General features: G+C 44.0%; 1 protein-coding gene across 1 annotated transcript in view; it reads right to left on the bottom strand.

Annotated features, from left to right (window-relative positions):
• Positions 1–827: 827 nt before the first annotated feature.
• CMIP (c-Maf inducing protein) overlaps positions 828–18,871 on the bottom strand; it is a 131,583-nt gene continuing 113,539 nt past the window's right edge. Inside the window, exons 11-21 of the mRNA XM_066557399.1 lie at positions 18,016–18,081; positions 16,918–16,944; positions 16,420–16,468; positions 14,871–14,978; positions 12,288–12,404; positions 10,767–10,907; positions 9,813–9,860; positions 8,944–9,090; positions 6,814–6,919; positions 5,674–5,744; positions 828–2,819 (exon numbers count right to left, since the gene is read on the bottom strand). Coding sequence (XP_066413496.1) covers positions 2,766–2,819; positions 5,674–5,744; positions 6,814–6,919; positions 8,944–9,090; positions 9,813–9,860; positions 10,767–10,907; positions 12,288–12,404; positions 14,871–14,978; positions 16,420–16,468; positions 16,918–16,944; positions 18,016–18,081 — 934 coding nt within the window. The 3' untranslated portion in view covers positions 828–2,765. The remainder of the gene's footprint in view (positions 2,820–5,673; positions 5,745–6,813; positions 6,920–8,943; positions 9,091–9,812; positions 9,861–10,766; positions 10,908–12,287; positions 12,405–14,870; positions 14,979–16,419; positions 16,469–16,917; positions 16,945–18,015; positions 18,082–18,871) is intronic.

The raw sequence follows: 18,871 nt of genomic DNA, 5'->3' as shown, positions 1-18,871 counted from the left end.
ACACCCAAAAAGCCCAACTGACTCAGCTACAGCTGCCCGAGTTCAGTGAAGAAAAAAAAAATAAAAGCAAGTTATTCTCTTTATCAAGGGCCATCCTGTGAGCACTTCTTAGCTTGGCTGGAAGCATGGTACAAACCCTTGTGTTCTCCATGTCCTGAAGTCTCTTTTGTGGAACAGAACAGAAATACAGATAAAAGTGAGAGTACAGGAGCCAGGTAACACAGGTGACAAAGGCAGCTCTCAGAACACCTGCAGGAATTGGTTTCAAGTGGGGCCCATTTGTTTGAAAGCTGAAGCTCAGTAGCTGTGCAGACAATGGAGGCAGAGATGTGGAGCTCCAGCTGGGTCTCCTGCTGGCATCCAGCCCACACCCTGCAGGGCTTCAGCCAGGACAGCAGAAGAACACAAACACAGCACATCCCTGCTTTTGGAGGCAGCCCAAAAATACACCTTAATTGTATTAAATTGTACAGAAACCCCTCTTGAGCCTGAAGATGCCCCAGAGCTTCCCTCATTGCCTACATCAGGCAACCAGTGCAAGAAACTCCCTCACCAGTGCAGCTCTTTTGATGGCCACTGCAAGGACACCTTAAGCCTTTCAAGGATTGGGGACAGTGCACAAAACAGGCCTGGGGAGGGATGCAAAACAGGACATACAGAGCTCAGCTGTTCTCCTCCTTCTCCATGGTGGTTCCTCAAGCCTGGGGAGGGGCAGCAAACACCCTGGCTGCCTGCTGGTCCCCTGCTCTGGAGCCTGCACCTCCCAGAGCATCCCCACATCACCGGCCAGCCAAAGGCTCCTTCAAAGAAAACACAAAGCACGCAGCTAAAAGATATTCACTTACAGTTTATTTTTGCCTGAAATTATTTCACATCTCTTTGTACACAGCTACAGAACAGTAGTAGTAAACCATTGGTAAAAGCAACAGTGCTAAGGAAAATGTTGGCATATTTTTTCTTCTTTTTTTTTTTTCTTCTTCTTCTTCCTTCCCATACTACATCTTCATACAGTGTGGGATTTGAAGGGGGAAAAAAACCTGACATACTACATGAGTTAAGACTCAATTTCTGTTTCATTATTTAAAAAAAAAAAAGAAAAAAAAAGAGAAAAACAACATCATTTGGGATGGGGTTGTCTACCTAGCAACAAACTTAAAAAAAAGAAAACAACAAAAAAACCTGAACAAAAAAGCTTGGCTTTCCATTGAATAAGATTAAATATATATATATATATATTTATATAAAAAATTACATTGGCTGTATGTGAAATCTTGAGGTGCTGAAGAATAAAATAAAAGTGTTAAACAGAGGAAAAAACTTTTTTGTTTTGTTTTTGTTTGATTTTTTTAAAATAAGCAGCTCTGTACAATGAAGGCTCATTATGAAAAAAAAAAAAGTCAACAGCATAGTTATAAAAGAAACCACAATTTTTAAAAAATCATCTTCTAAGCAAGTGTGGAATTTGAAAAATGTAGCAGTCACATTTACAGACAGGTCAGAGCTATCGGATCAGCAACACCGCGATTTCCTCAGTCTCCCCAGAGGAACATGCAGAACAATGCGTGCACAGAACAGGGCAGGGAGGGGGGTACAGGACAGGGGAGGGAATGAGGGGAGGGGGAAAAAAAAAACCAAACCCAGAAAAAGCTGATGCACAAAGTGGAGGGAGAGCTTCTTTTTTTTTTCTCGTTTTGAAATATCGGACGTAAACAGAAAACAACGGAGGCAACTTGTAAAAATCTACAGTTTGCAAACACCCCATTGGCAAAAGAAACGTCTTGTCCCCGTCTCCTGTGTTTAAACCTGACATGGCTTAAAAGACTAAAGAAAATTTTCAGACTTTGGAAGGAATTGTGACTTTTATTAATCCCTGCACCCCCTTCCCCAACAACCACGCCCCCCTTGATAAAGATTTTCCTTCCTATTTGATAACATTTGAGGCATTTTGAAATCAAAAAGACAACGCGATGAATGTTGACAAAGAGGGAGTATAATACAGTTTGCATTACTAAAAGGCAATTCTTCAAGGAGGACATTTCCTTAAAAAAAATAATAATAACAACAAGACAGCAAACTAGTTTATACAGTACTATACGCAAAAAAAGGGTAAAAGAATTAACAATTCATAAATAAAAGACAGGTCCCAGACCTGTTATTTGTGAACCATTTTCTTAAATAGGTGCATTATGTAAATCTTATGTACAACAAAATTACTTTGCATAACAACTGCAAGGACATGAGGGGAGGTGAAAATCATATTGGTTTTGGTTTTCTTCTCTTGAGATTTTTGAAGTTTGATTTTCTGGAGCAAAACTGGTGAAACAGGAGTTCTGGCTGGCTGGGTGCCAGCCAAGGAAACCCAGGTAAGTAAGGACAAAGGAATATATTTTTTTTCTCCACACGGCATAAAACACAAAGGCAAATAAAATCCACAAAGGTGTTTTTTTCCTCTTTATAATCCTCTTGCTGCTACAAAGTCCTTTTTTGTTTGTTTGTTTGTTTCCTTCCTTTTCAATTTAAATTATGTTGATTCTGAAATCACAAAGCTGAAAGAATCCGATGGGGTCCAGGCTTGCCCCATCCTCCCAACACACACAACTCCACTCTGCTACCCCACAACCACAACTCCTGCCACCAAGTCCCCAGACTCACTGCTCTACAGGAATTGGCCAAAAGTTATTTTCAGGTTTGTTTCAATCTGTCTGTTTTAAAAATCTTTTCCTTCTCACAAGAAGCAAAAGAGAAGAGTGGGAGGCAGGGAGAGTTCACCAGGCTTCGGTGTAGCGGACGTCCACCTCCTTTAGGTTGGGGAGTTTAGCCTGTGAGGGGAGGAAAGGTCAGAATTAACAACGTGTTCAGGGCTCAGGTAAAAAGTTCCTGTCAAATTTCTTGTGTGGGACCATTCCCTGTGCTTATCCAACAGAGCATTCCTCCAAATCTGGAGGGGGAATAGAGAAGGGAGGGGTGAAAGAACTTCCTGGGGAAGGAGAGCACCTTGCCCTGCTGTTGTTGGTGTTGATGATTGTGAAAAACCTTGTGTCCTGTGACTTTTTGTGTGACAGCAAGCCTGGCACCTGTGCAGCTCTGAAGATTGTACTTGTATTTTGAATGTGGGCTCCCAAAAGAGGATGAAAGCACCTCCTCCTCTTGGCTAGGGAAGCACAGAGCCCCACTGGTGGTGAGGATGACAGGCAGCCCAGGAGAGGTAAAAGGGCAGACACAGCTTTCTGGCCTGGGAGATCCTGTGAGGAAACAATCCCTGGACTTACTCAATTCAGAGGTCAAATCTGGAGGAGGGCTACAGAAAGGGACAAAGCACCTCCCAGCAAACGGCAAGGATTGATCTGTCAACCACCAATTGCAGAAGAGGCGTGACACCCTGGGCCCAGTGCTGAGCTCAGCAGCGAGCTGAGCAGGTGGGTGTGGCAAAGGAACAGGATGCCCAGCCCTTACAGACACATGGAACTAAGTCCCACCTGCTCTGAAACCCATGCACCAGCCACCAGGTCCAGATCAAACCCCCGTCTTATTTTTTATGTAAATGCTTAGCAAAACATTTCTGTCCAACTTTTGCCGTGAAGGCAGTGCACTCAAACTGCAGCAGAGAGAGACACGTTCCTCCTTCAGCCTCCACACTGCTGATTTTACCCTCCATGTACTAAAACAACTCATGGAGCAGTAGCAACTTCTGGTGTCTTTGTGGTCTCCCTTCCACAACTCTGCTGCTTTTGGCCATATCATGCCTGGATCACCCCACACGAGGCAGACGGGGATCAGCTGTTTGTTCCTTCTCGTCGATCCCCTTTCCATGCTCCCTGACCATAACTGCATGGCTAATTCTCTCAAAACAAATAAACACATTTAATTAGGCCAGGGCATAATTGAGGACTTGGAAGTTTCTAGGAGTCATTATTACCTCACTCCTTGATTTATGTGCGCGCGTATTTTGATAAGAGCTATTCATAATCCTACAGACACTGCCAGCAAATAATTTTTCAGTTAGGCAATAATGACTTCAGTAGTGGGTGTTTATTTATTGTCTGGTTCAGCCTGCCTGGTACATATGTGGGTGTCTGTGTGTGTGCAAGCTTGTTTAGTGGGGTGGGGGATGGAGCTGAGAGGAAATGTCATCACTGGCTTGTGCCCCAAATGCTCTTGCAGACCAACGTGAGAAGAAGGAAAGATCTGTATCAAAAATAGGTTCTTTGAAATCTGAGCTGCTCTTAACAAACCTTCAACCATGTGCCCCAGGGAAAGAAACCACTACCTTTGAACACACACAGAGCCCTAAAATAATGGCCACCAAGATAAACTTCAATGAAAGAGGTGAAAGGGGAAAAAGTGATGCCTGCCTGTTTTCTCAGCTTTTTGAATTCTCTGCAATCATCAGGACTTTGCTCACAGGCAGTTTTGCTGTTTGCCCTGGCAAGTCACTTTCTTTTGTGGCTGCTAAGGACTATTAATGCCATACCAGAGCAGAGGGAACCAGTTAGGAGAATGTGAGTTTCAGTAAGAAGTGAGTGGCAAAGGGGCTCAGAAGCAGGGGTGGGACCAGAGGAGCCTTTCAATAGATGCAATTTCAGAGCCCTGGGCCAAATACAGCATTGACCTTGATTGTTTGTAAATGCCTGGGGCCTGATACAAGCTCCATTGTGTGAACCCATCTGCAAGCCAGCTGTTAATTCCAAGGACTTCTTTGCATATACAATTGTGACACAAGTTTTTAAAACTTGATCTTGAAAACTCCATGCAAGCAGCATTGCAGTGGAGTCCCTGGGGGAGCCCTGGCTCCACAGCCAGAACCAAAGATAGATGTTTGCAGTGAATTTTGAAAGCAGAGCAGTTACAGGACTTGCTTCAAGTTCCAAACTCAAACCAAGGTTGTGACCTTTTAAGCAAACGTGGCCCAATCTGTTTCAACATCCAAGACAAGCAAATGTCAAGTCTCATCTTGAGTCCTTGGGTCTCTAAGGTAATATTTTGGGAGATGCAGCTCACACACCATCAGAATGAAAGCAAAGTCCACGTGAAGTCATGAAAGCCAACACATCTCAGCTTTGAAACCACCTGGGGCTGCATCCTGGTTCTTTACACCATTTTGCCTAAGTGGTTATAAACTCACAGTAAAACCAGACATCACATGTCAAATTTCAGAACTGGGCATCTGTGCAGACATTTCTGCTCAGAGCCCAATTCCAGTCCTGGAGGTGTCAAGATAAATTTGCATCTTCCTTGATGCTTTCAGTTCTCACTTTGCTTTCCAAATCAAAGCTTGACAATACTGTTCACACAAGTTACTTTGGTGCTGTTAACAGTGCAGGATACGGTGTGCACTAGATTGTACCTGTCTCCGTATCCTCATCAGAAACAATCAATTTATGAAACTTGTATTGATAAAGCCTTTACTGTTGATAGCACAGGCAAAAAGATTGAGCTGCTGATTCTATCTCATACTTCTCCATTCAGTACATTAAATGTTTCCTGGGTCCATTGAAGCCAGCAACCTCACAATGCTGCTTTCAGTCATTATATCCACAAAATAACCCACTTCACCCTTTTCAGATAACTTTCATGCTATCCACTCCACAGGGTCACTTCTCCTCTCCCTAGGCATCACCACCACACTCTTGCTACAGATACTTCTCATCTTTAGAGGATGCAATTGACAAATACCTTGAGATCTTCGTAGGTATCCGCTGAAAGTTTGGTGCTGTTCATATTTAAACTACACAGGCTCTTCATGGCTGAAAGAGAAAACACACATATATTTATGATCATGCTGCATTTTCTTAAAATATCATGGTTGCAGCAGACCAAAGCATAAACAAGACATGACTATGTGCAGCAGCACTCCCAGGAAAAAGCTGAATAGCATAAAATATAGAAATACAAATGGATAAACAGCTGTTTGGGCCCTCATCCAGGAAAAAGTCCCTATTTAGGAAGGGCCATTAAGCATATGCTTAAGACTGCTGACTTCAAAGGAGTTCAGTCAACTTCTCATAATCGGTTTCCTGCACATTATTCTGAATAGTGCCCGTTCTCAGTGCTCTGCATGGGCTCACAGGGGCCATGCTGATCTGGCAGTCCTCCCTCTCCTCCCCCCATTCCCATTTTAGGCTCCAGTACTTAGCAGAATAGTTTCCTAAGATGAGCCATAACTACTGGCCTGTCTGGCACGTCTGCCTAGGATCAAGCCTATTAAAGCAGCCCTCCAAACCCAGCAGTGAGGTTTGAATTGCACTGCTGGGAGCAGGAGGGAGGTTCACTCCAGCACATCGAGCTCCTCTCAGTGCTCAGGGAATCTTGGATGCCTTGCTCTGCCTTGCCTTGTTTAAACCAAGAACAGGCAGGGTTTCACCTCCCCAAAAACGAAGGAACAAAAAATGCCAGCAGAGGAATCTGCTGCACAGAGAAGCTGCCAGGTGGCTTTGCAATCTTCACCTCCTGCAGCACAAAGGCAGGTCCCACCCAGAGGGGATACCCATAGGAAGAAATCTGGGAAGTCCCTGGGCAACAGGTGACCACGTGAGATGGGGGCAGGAGCCATCCGTGAAGCCGGAGGCAAGATCTGGAGTATGGCTCAGGAGGACAAAGCCCACACGAGGCCACCCAGTGCCATCAGGCTCAGGTCACCATCCCACAGCTGGACAGCTGCAGGACAGGGCAGTGAGGAGGGAAGATCAAACCCAAACAGCCACAGCCTGTCCTAAACCCCTGCAGAAGCACTGAGAGATCCACCTCTGGCCCAAACCCACACGAACTCCTCAGAAGCCACCCAAGTGTCCCACAGAGCCCCCATTTGTCACTCACAGCTCAGTGCCAGCAGCCCAGCGTCCGTCACGGGGGTCTCACACAGGTTGAGCACTTGCAGCATGGTGAGGTGCTCGGACAGGAGCCGCAGCCCCGCGTCGCCGAACTGCGGGGCACAAACAGAGCTGGGTCAGACACGAGCTGGGGCACAAACAGAGCTGGGGCAGACACGAGCTGGGGCACAAACAGAGCTGGGGCAGACACGAGCTGGGGCACAAACAGAGCTGGGTCAGACACGAGCTGGGGCACAAACAGAGCTGGGTCAGACACGAGTTGGGCCACCCGCCCCTCTGCAAGAACCTCAGTGCAAACAGGGCTGTGGAAATGGGGTTTGGCCGAGCCCTCCATTGCCCACTGCCATCACCAGTGGCAGCAGAGAAAGCAGAGTTTTATCTACAACAAGGCTGGTGAGGGGCTGGGAACACAAGCCCTGTGAGGAATGTTTGAAGGAGCTGGGGTTGTTTGGCCTGGAGAAGAGGAGGCTTAGAGGTGACCTTATTGCTCTCTACACCTTCCTGAAGGGAGGTTGCAGACCGGTGGGGTCGGTCTCTGACAGAACCAGAGGACACAGTCTCCAGCTATGTCAGGGAAGGAATAGGTTGGATATTAGGAAAAAAATTTTCACTGAAAGAATAATAAAGTACTGGATTGCTCTTCCCAGAGAGGTGGTAGAATCACCATCTGTGGATGTGTTTAAAAAAAGCCTGGACATGGCACTTGGTGCTAGAGTCTAGTTGAGGTGTGAGGGCATAGGCTGGACATGATGATCTTAGAGGTCTCTTCCAACCTCATTATTCTCATTATGTGATTCTGTGATCTCTGTCTCGCAGGCAGGGAACAGGGAAATGGAGTGACTTGTGTGCACTTAACCACAGGCCATCTCTTAATTAGACTGGTGCCTTTGAAGCCTGGACTTTGTACGAGTGGGCTCCCACCCAGGCTATACACGATGGTTATGGCAGCCTCAGCCAGTTCCCAACCACATCACACAAAAAAAGCACAGTGCAAGTGGTATTAATTAGCTATTTTGGTCTCAAGAACAATGCACTATTGATTGGTAATTGTTCTATTGACCCATTTGGTTTCTGCTGTTTCTAAATTCTAGATTAATGGAAACCAGGATATCGCAAAATAAAATGGAATCTAAACCCTTTTTTTCCCCTTTTTAACAAAAAAAAACTCACAAAAAGAGGCTCTTTGTTCAGTAAAATCAAACTCATTTTGAACAAAAAGCATCAAAGTTTCTCAGATGCAAAAGTTACATTGTTAAGACAAATCTGGAGGACATACAAACAGTTAAAACAAGCAAGCAATCAGTCTCTACTTCATATTCCCCATAAAAAAAAAAAGGATATTTCTGGGATACAAAGTAGTTAAGAAAACAAAACAAATATTTACATGACATTTTGGTAAAAAAATGCTGCTTTTTGTGGTGGACTGACAATAATTGCATTTTCAGTGAGCACTATAAATAGGTGCTAACAGAAAATGGGGAAAACCTATTCAGTGGAGAACCTCAGAGAGCAAAACCAGCAGGGAAACATAGAAGAAAAAATTTAATTTTAGAAGTTCCTTCAGTCAACAGCTGAGTAATTTGTTCCATTAACTTGGGGTTTTTTTTGCTTACAAAATAATCACATTCTCATTATAATTTCCTTCGACTTATTCATTATCTGAGTTTCTTTTTGTTGCTGTTGGGTTGATCAGCTTTCAAGCAATTCACTGCCTAAACTGCACAGACTGTGCTCTGCTTGACCATATGAGCTGCACAGCATCATTTTTTCATCCTAACTGGGTGAAAGCAGAAGCATTTCCCAGATGAACAGCAGCCCAGGTTCTACTCAGCACACAGCAGCAACCATGCCCAACTGGAACATTCAACCCAAGATAGCAGCAACAATTTATAATTAAAAATAAAAATTAAAAATCGGAGAAAATAAAAGGGGCGAAGAGAAAAAAAAACCAGCTGCCAGGATGAGCCAAACCACAGGAAGGCCCTGTAAAAATAGCAGGAGGACAAAGTCATCTAAGCAAGCCTCTACACACACTCTTCTTGTGCTGACATAGTGTGGAGTTTCAGAATTAGTCAGTAGTGGTTCCTGCTCTGAGCCTCAGCTGCAGAGCACTCACCTGAGTTGACCACAGGTTCAGCTGCTTGAGCGAAGGCAGTTTGATGAGGTGCTCAGCACAAGCACTTGTCACATTGGTAAAGGCCAGGCTGAGGTTTTCCAGATTCCCAAAAGATCCCGAGCTCAGCAGGCGGGCCAGGTCTGCATCCTGAAAGAGAACAGAGATTGGGAAGGGAGATTGTGGGTGCCCAGCCTGGAAGTGTCACCGATACCGGTAACCAGAGCGAGTTGCACAACTGCTCCACTTGTTTACAGTAACAGAGAACCACACAGAGCAGTTTCTGTTTGTTTGGCAAGCAGCTGGGCTCTTGTGGCAGTGTTGCTTCACACACCCTGGGAAAAATCTGTCCAAACATTGGGACAAAAATGTCCTTTGCGTGTGTATCCTTGTGAGACACACAGGCCTCAGTGTCAGAGCAAATGCTGGAGATGGGTTTTTAAACATCATGAAGATTTAACCACGAGGTCCAGGTCCCACCTGTGCTCAGCACCACTACCTGGCCTCAGTGAAGTTAGTCTGGGTTTGCACCAAGCTTAAATGCAATAATGCTGGGTCTCTTTGAGACTTCCATGACTAAAATCCAGAACTGGACATTGGGAAGTTTGCCTTTGTAATGCAAAACTCTGTCCCCAGAGCTGCCATTCCAAATGTGAGCAGCACTATGACAGCCTGCTGCTGGTGCTGGAAACTGCTGCACAGGCCCAAGAGCAGAAATGTGCCCTAGTTGTGTAAACTCCAGTTGTGTTGACAGAGCAAGTGGAATGGCTCCCCACTAACTGCCCAAAACCACTGTGCCACATGGCAAACATAAATCAAGTGTTTAAATATGGAAAGACAAAGGTGTTTTTCTATTGACATGATTAACTTACTGTGGACTTGGATGGCAGTGTTAACCTTGTGGGGCCACCTTTTCTTTGCTGTAAAAGAGAAGATATTTTGGTCAAACAAGCTGCCATTCTACATTTCAGACTCACTGAAGTACAGCAAGCTCCTCACTAGTGCTAACCCTGCTCCCATTTCAAAGCTCCTGCCAGCCCTTCCACCTCATCCCTGCTTCCCCTGCCCTGAGTGTGCCTCTTGTGTCCCTGGGGACACCCACTAACCACAGCTAAGTGGGTCTTCATGCCCTTTGTCTGCTTCAGCCTGCCAGCATTTGGCCACTTTCACTTTAAAGGAAAATGCTGGGCAAAGTGAGCAAAGGGGTTAAGATGGCACAGCTGATAAAATAATTTGCTTGAGTTTAAAAAAAGCATCTACTTTTCAGGCTGGGAGAAGGGGTTAAAGACAAATATAAATGTGAAAGAGGCAAGAGGAAGTTTGTGGGTATGTTTGCCTAGGTGTAAAAGTGCTCATGCGAGCAGGTCCATTGTAAATCTGTAGGGCCTCTCTTTAAAATCAGGAAGAATATTTTTCTGTGGGCTCTAGCTCTGAGAACTAGACCTAAAGACCATCTCAGTGAAATGCTGTGAATGCCAGAGCATTCAGAAATGCTGGCCAGCACCAGAACCATTTGCTACTCATATGTCAAAAGGTGGCAGAATTTGACAAGCTGACTTGTAAGATCTTGAGACGGCAGGGTTTCACCTTTATTCCTTCCCAGGGATCCTAAGCAGGTTATTGAATATCATTCATAAACATAGTATGGGATTAGTCACGTCAGTAAATATCACACAGTATATATATTCACAGTAAAATCCTCTGAGGAATGCTCCCATCCTGTTGTTAACTGGGAATTTCACACCCTGCTTGTCTTTCTTTTGTACCTCCATTTGTGGAGAGCACAGAGCCCAGTGTGCTATGGCAATGTGTGCAGGGTGACATACCAGCTCCTTTAACTCCCTCTGCCTCTCACACAGCTGTTCATACATTCTCTTTCCCACGTCTGTGCTTTCCAGGGTGGAGATGATCTGGAGCTGGGTGTCATTATTGTCAATGATGTTGTATTCCAGCATCAAACACAAAATCTAGCAGCAGAACAAAAGGAAAGTGGTCAGTGTAGGGTTTTCATTACATTTCTTTCAAATATCCTAATTACACTGGGCCTGGCTACGTTTTTAGAGCATGCAATGAGGAGGTTAGATTTGAGGATATCACAGCAATATTTATGCCACTTCCAACACACAAAATTAATTTTTTATTTGTAAAGAATGAAGTGTAATCTCCAAAAGCCAGCCTGTCTATCCTGCTCCCCATTAGTGCTCATTCCTTCTGACTGAGAGGTGCAATTATTTGCCTCAGACCTGGGAGATGGCTCCATGCCACAGCCCTCTCCAGAAGAGGTACAATCCATCCAGTATTGCCCAGGTCCAGGGGCTGGGCTGGGCACTGGCAGAGCTGGGACACTGCACACCAGGGATTTTCCATCCCTAAGTGCTGGGGCTTCTGTGCAAGCAGAACACGTGTGAGGTGCACCCCGTCCACGAGGCAGGATGGGTGAAGGGCACAGAGGCTCCAAGAGAAGATGCTGGGAGCTCTCTGCTGGCCAGGACATCCCCACCTCACTGGGAACACACCCAGCTCACCCTGGGGAAGGGACTGCCAGGAGCAAGGCAGATCCCAAGGGATGATTCCAGTGGGTCACACAGATTTAGGACACAAGCTGCCTCTCCACACTGTTTTTCCTTTTCAGCTATGTATCATGCCATTGCAATTAAAATGCAAAGCTTTTATTCCCTCCACAATATCAATTATTTTTAATGAAGAAAAAAAAATCCAGCAACATTATATTCAAATGCACGCAGCATGCTCCTTTATTTACTGGATTAAATTAGCATGCAAAAATCGAAGTCAATGAAAAACTGTAACTCTTTCCATCTATTTATCCAGTCTCTTTCTGCTGATAATGACATTTATCAAGAAACTTCTCTTAAGAAACCCAGAAAAATACATATAAACTATTAGCACAACAAAAATAACAAATCAGAAGCATAAAAAATGTGTATTAATGCAAGCAAATAAGGTTTTATAAAGGTACTTCCTGTGCACTGCTCATTTTGCAGGTGGCAAGACAAGAATCAGGCATTTCATCATGGAAAAGCCTTGTGGTTGTGGATTGTGATCTCTCACCACAGCCTACAGCACCATGGCCATTTATTCCCATCCTAACCTCTGCAGCTGCATTACACCAAACAACCTCTTTGTCCAAAAATTCATGCACCCACCTTTCATTTAATTCACACTCATATCTACAGAACAACAATATTCTGCTCCCCTTAATTCAGAGAACCACAACCAGCCACTGCTGGTGTTTGACATAACACAAACCTGACCCCTGCTAGAGCCAGTTCTGGGAAAGGCACTGTGAACCTGAACACTGCTCATGACCACACATTTTTAGGGCTTACCTCTACCATCGTCTGGTTACCCCTCAAAGCCAGCAGCATGCAAGGTCCCAATTTATTTTCAGCCAGTGAAAGCAGGAATTTCTTTGTTTTATAGCAGGATCCCATTAAAATATGAACCTATGCAAGAAACAGAGGTAAAATTAGGGGTGTAGGCCTAAGAAACACATATACCTCTGGAAGGGATATTGTTAAGCCGTCAAAAAGTGGGTTAAATATTTGCAATAAACCTAAACGAATCTTTACATTCAAGGTTGCAGTGTCTCAACAGCTTTACTGCAGAATGGAAGTGACTTTTCAAAGAAGGTGATGCCCAGTGAGATGTGAGGGAGTGGGGAGTTTGACTCCATAAAGGAGCCCAGCTGACAGCCTGAGAGAGGCTCCCCAGGAACCATCAGAGCAGCTGTGCCATTGCCCCCATTGCCAGTAACCTGATGACCCCAGCCCCGGGGGAAGCACCGGGGATTTTGCTCTCGCATCTGTTTGCGCTTGGGTTTCTCTGGAAATGCCAGCTGGGGAGCAGGGGCTGCGTGGGCTGGGTGTCTAGGTAAAAGGCACTGCTGCTGGCAATCTGCTGGCCTTGGATAAGGGCTGCTGACTGACAAAATCACCTGCTCAGGATGAAGACAGGACCTGACTGGGGAAGGAAGGACTGCTTTAAGAAAATCCAGCAGTCCTAAGCACTAAGTCAGAGATGACTTCATGGGTTTTCATGCTCTTGGGCCAATATCCTGCTTTCTCTTTCGCTGAGTTTTCCCTGAAAGAACTGCTGAGAACATGCCCTGAGTGGCACTCCTTCGAGTCTTTGAGCTGACAAAACTGTTGTGCAGACTCTCTGAAACCTCCAGAAACCACCATCTGATACCACATAGTAACGCCTATGGCGGAAATGCAAAGCCACTTGTGCAAATCAAATATGTCTCTTCTCAGAAAATAAGTTGGTCATATTATTTCCAATGTAAATCCCTTAGAGATTAAATGCTGGATTCATAGAAGAAAGTCTTATTTCATAACCCAGATGGCTGATTCACCATTTGCTGCAGAGCACTACGTGAGAATTTGCATTTTCCAACAGCCTAGGCAGGAAGAGCTCCATTGTGTGGACTCAACATCAGCACTACCCTACAATAACCTTGTAAATGCATTCTGTGGCCCCCCTGGCTCATGGCATTGCCTGCACTATGTTCAATACTGCTAAAATATCACAACCATGCCATGATGAGGCCAATTCCATGTGAATCATGGCTTCATTATCAGCAAGCTCTTTAGAAAAACAGAAAATCTTTTTTTCCTTAAGCATCCATCAGCTCAGGTGGCCTTTAAAAATGTGAACCTCCAAGCCAAAAGAAATTTCATTTCATGCAGTTTTCATTAAGTTTTTTTAGAGGTTTTCTTGAGAAATGGAAAATACTGACACTGACAGTAAAGTAACATTAGGTGCATCTCAGAACAGGGTGTTTTTCCAACTTTATGGTGAGTCGTTAGCAGCTCTTTAAGTATCTATCAACATCCTTGCAAAGGGCACAGAGTGCTGCATATTAATGTGTGTTAGCATTGTGCTTTCTCATGCACGCCATCTCCTGATGCTCATAAATATCCCGAATGGCTCTCAGGAGAAATGATACAGTTCTGAAGAAATTTTCTTTTCAAAGATAAAAGACAGATGAACAGTGAAGAGGGGTGAAACCTTTTGTAAACACTCTTCTTCCATTATCAGTTTCAGAGGTAACTGATCCATCTGAATTTCAGGCTACAGACAGACATTGATGTTCTGCATGTCCCAAAATGTTCAGCATGTGGGAGATGCACAAAGTGTAGAAAGTCACTTCACTATGTACCCAAAGCCAACTTCAATAAATGTTTTCCCCCTTACCAGGGAAAGGCAGTAATATAATTTCCATCTTACTTGGTATATGGAGAATTCATACAGAGAGTGACTTGACCCAGGTTGCACAGGAAGACAGTGATGTGCTTAAATCACATCACTGATTAAAACCTGTTATTTTCTGTCTAGCCCTTCTCAGAGTTACAAAAGAAATAACTGCTGGAAATGGAATGCTGGTTTCTAATTACACCTCTTCACAACAATGTAATTGGGCAGAGACACTGGTAACACCTTTTTATATCTATCCATCCATCCCTTGATTAAACCAATGTAACTGTTGGTTTTAAATTCCAGGGTAGCCTACAAATGTAAACTGTAGGTGTGCACGTACAGAACAGTCTGTCTCCCAGTTTTCCATGTTCCCTGAGAGAGTTTTTTGTATAGACAGACAAAGACAGATATTTACAAATACAGAAATACATACACATGCACAAGCATGGTTTGTGTATTACACTACCAGTGACAAAACATGCCACGGTTCAAAAAGAGAACAGTAACTTGTTAAGCAAAATGTGACTGCAAGGGAGGTCAATGGATTTGGTGGCAGAAAGATCTGGATTTTCTGGTGAACACTCATGGTTAACAAAACAGTGATTTTAATAATTTATTTTTTGACAAAAACAAGTATATCCTGTTACTGCCCACCAGGCATTAGTTACTTCTTGCACAGTTTGTGAACTCCCGCTGCTGCAGACACCTACCATACTGGCAAAGAGCTCTCCATCATCATCACAGGCCACTCCCCCAGGGCTGTAGAGCTGGAACCAGCCGTCCTTGCCAGCCCTCACACTCAGCAAACACGAGTGCACCTGCCAAGAAGTGAACACATTGGGAAGGTTACACAGCTCCTTCCAATAACCACCAGCATCTCCCACACCGGGCCAAAAGGAACTGCAGAAGCAGGGACTGCTGGAAATCCCATGGTTAATATTTTAATCTGCAGAGCTGCAGGCCAGTCTCCCCTCCTCCAGAATCCTTTTTTTCAGTATAAGCAAGAGGGAAGCTGCACCCTCCCTTATTGCACGGCCCTTTTCATTCCCTTTACACAAATCAAACACGAAATGGCTCCAATCTAGAACAGCTCCTTTCACTTGGGAAAAAAAATACCACCAAAAATCCAAATTAAAAAAAAAACACAAATTTCTCAGCTTCTGTCATTTTCCCCCTGTCCTCCCAGCATGTGTGTCTATACATCTGATGTGATCTGCATACCAAATGTGGTGGCTGATGGCTTGCTCATTCCAATCACTCACAATTCTTATTACTCCTGCACTAATAAAATTCGACCAGAGTCAGGGTGCAGGAAATCCACAGGGAAAACTCAACAGGGATACATAGCACGGAAGCTGCACTGGAAAGCTGGCACCAGTGAGCAGCCATTAGTCTAAATTTGGCCCACTGTAGAGATTACTATATTTAGTCCCACAATTTAATAGAGAAGTCATAATTAAGCTTTATTTTTTCCTTTTCTTTTTTCCCCGTCACTTGAAGAAACAGATGTTCCATTTCAATTTTTGAGGTGTGTGTGTGTGGGAGGTAAATTCTTTCCTTTGGGCACAGAACTCTAGTAACAGATGAAATCCTGGTGCCATTCTAAGACAAGAAGGTCTCTTCTGACAAGGGTAACTACTGCTCACAAGAGCTAAACCCATGGAAATGAGGAGTTCTGGGCAGTGATGATACAGCTTCACCCCCAGTTTGAGGGAGCTTTCCTGCCTTCATGCCAAAAGCAAGAATCACTGTGGATGAGAGGTTCCCTGTGACTCAGCCAAAGCTGATGATGCTGAGCAGGCTCTGAGTGCAGCTCTGAGGCACCACGAGGCTGCAGCAACACTCTCGCCCCAGGAACACACTCCCACCCCCTTCCTGCTGCCAATTCATGAGAATTACAGGCATTTGCACACAACAGAGCTGAAACACAGCTACACAAAACCTGTTCTTTGGTAAGCTGTGTGGACCCATGGATTTTGATTTCATTTTTTTTGTACAGAAGATGTAAAGCTCTGAGTGATCCCACAGAAAAATCTTTCTGGTTGCGGTTTAGAACAAGGACATCAACTGATGCCAGACAAGGAGGTGACAACACATAAACCTTACACATAAACCACCCTGAGAGGCCACTACTGCTTCGAGACCTAGGCAGAGTAAAACCACACTGTGTTTTGGAACAAACTACTCAAGGAGAGATCTGAACAAGTGCAGTTGCAATCCCTCCAACTAATGCTCTGTGTAAACTGCCAACAAACTCACTTCTTGCCTCGGGTCTTCTGCAAATCTCTGAATCACATATTTCAGCTCCCTGAAAAAAATAAGAGTAAGAAGGACAAGAATAAGCAGTTGCTGGTTGCAGTATTTACACAAGTATCACATTTCTCTTGAACAACACCTAAAATTATATATATTAATGCAATTTAGAGAGAAACAAGCTGAACTCCTTCCACAGAAAGGAAATATGATGTCTAAAAGTTATTACCAAGGACAGTGTCTGCTCACAATAGCCTAGAAAATGTTTCTAAGATGTGCACTGACAAACTCCTTTGTAAATTCTATCAGCACCCAGTGGCTTTAGTCCTTGGGCTCCTGCTAGCACAATAAATTACAAAGAGAACTTTTTATTGCTAACAGAACATGCCTACAGCCCTTCACAGATAAAAGCCATTACAGACACAATACTGAATAATGCATCATTGCTATTATTGACTAATACAAGAATTTATTCAATAAAACAAAGGAGCCCCAGAAACTTACTTTGTGAATTTCTCATGTGCGAGAGCCCTGAAATGGAAAACAGAAGAGTATGAGCATCTGAGAGAAAGGAGAAGGGGGGAAAAAAGAGCCCAAAAAAACCAAACAAGCACTTTTCAGTTCTTTCTAGATAATAAAAGGACTTGCTAAGCAATTGCAGCACATAAGACAAAAAAAAAAGTTTCAAAAAATCAGATAAAGCCTCTTTCATTAACCTAGAGGGGAAAATTACTTGGAACAAATCTTGTAGCTTTTCTTGAGTCTGTCCTAGACAAGGCTCTGACTAATATCAGTGGGAGCTTTGGGTCAGAAGAAAGTAAAAGACTTACAGTACCATTATATAATTACAGGGTTTTGCCTACCTCCGAGAGCCAGGTGTATTCCTTAATTGCAAGGCAATTAGGGTATGGTCGCAGCTAATTAGCATCATACATCAGTAAGGCAATTAATGGTCATTTTGTGAAGTGCCTTGGATCATGGTATGGTTTACAGCTCCCCCAAGACTCAAGTTAGACTTAGGTAATGATGTCTCTGTTACCCATCTCCAAGCTCTCACTGTAGCCCAGGTAACCTGGCATGGAGGATTAGACCTCTGTGATTCAAGACACCAGGTCATCAGGGGATCTGATAAGCCAGCAAATTGTACAATTACAAGTTGTAATTTTTGTCCATGGAGGTCTGCACTTTATAAACACCACTGCTCATTAATAGGTTACCAGGGGAGCTGGGCTGATCCGTAGGGCAGTTCCTTCATTTAATGCAAAATCCAAATTACAGGAGTCTGTGTGACGCCAGTGAAGCTTCCTCCCCCACTGAATCTCTCACTCTGCTCTCCTCCTCACCAGCTTTCCTCCCCTTCCTGTCTGCCTGTCTCTAGTTAACCATATTTCTTTTCAGGATCATCTGAGAGAAATGGGGAAGGAAGCTGAACGTGGGGAGGTCTTCACATCCCTCAGCATCAGCCAAAATCAGCTTCAGTTTCTAAATCAATGCTGGAGGCACAAAGCTCCTACTGCCATCCCTTTTCACTTGACGTATATTTCACCATAAAAAAGCAGTAACAAGAACAAGCCAGTAAATACTAAAACACTGCAAACTCACTCCTTGGGAAATGGGATAGGCTGAAGCAAGCTGGCCAGGGCTGGTCTCCAGTCATCGTAGTCTGACCTGCAAAATGAACATTTTGTTAATGTTAACGTCACCAGGTTTTAAGTATGGTTTGCCAACAGTTAGTTCAAGGAGTTAAAAGCTTTTTACTGTGGGCACCAGCAACCTTTCTGGTTTACTGAAGCACTCTCAAAATCTACAGTGACATTTCCCTTTCCATTTCCAGCACATTCTCCATATTGAGGCACAATAAATCTGGTATTTACAGTGACCTCCAGAGAGGCCTTCTTTATGTCAACCTAAAGACATTTGCTGTTTATGAAACCTGTTGACATTTAATCACTAAGTAATACTTTCATCTAAGTTGGTAGAGCAATTACCACGCCACTGCTATTTAAAGCTCTTCGCTACATAGAGCTAGAAATTTTCTTTGCTGTAAGACATAAGCCTATTTGTAAAAACAGAGATACCCCCAAATCCATTTCTGACACAAAACCCACCAGCCAAAACCCAGACCCTGGCTCTCAGTCCCACTGGTAACAACGAGCACACACAGAAGTGAATCTCACATGGGCTGAAACACCTGGGGATGTCTGTAGAAACAACAGAGAAGAGCCTGCCACCTCCTCTTAGTGCTGCTACCTTTTGAATTTCAGTGTTAAAAATCAGAGTATTGGCTGCAGCTTACTGGAAACTTGGCACAAAAGTGTGGTGTGTCTTTGGGAAGGAACAAAGTGTAATGTTCTCAAATGGACAGTATCTACTGATAGCATTACAGACAGACAACATATGCACAGGAACTGTTCCAAAAGAATGCAGTTTTGCAAAGGGAAACTTCTAGCTCAGAGAA

Source organism: Molothrus aeneus, chromosome 11, assembly GCF_037042795.1.
Source record: "Molothrus aeneus isolate 106 chromosome 11, BPBGC_Maene_1.0, whole genome shotgun sequence".
Lineage (NCBI taxonomy): Eukaryota > Metazoa > Chordata > Aves > Passeriformes > Icteridae > Molothrus > Molothrus aeneus.
This window is presented reverse-complemented; position numbering and strand designations above follow the sequence as displayed.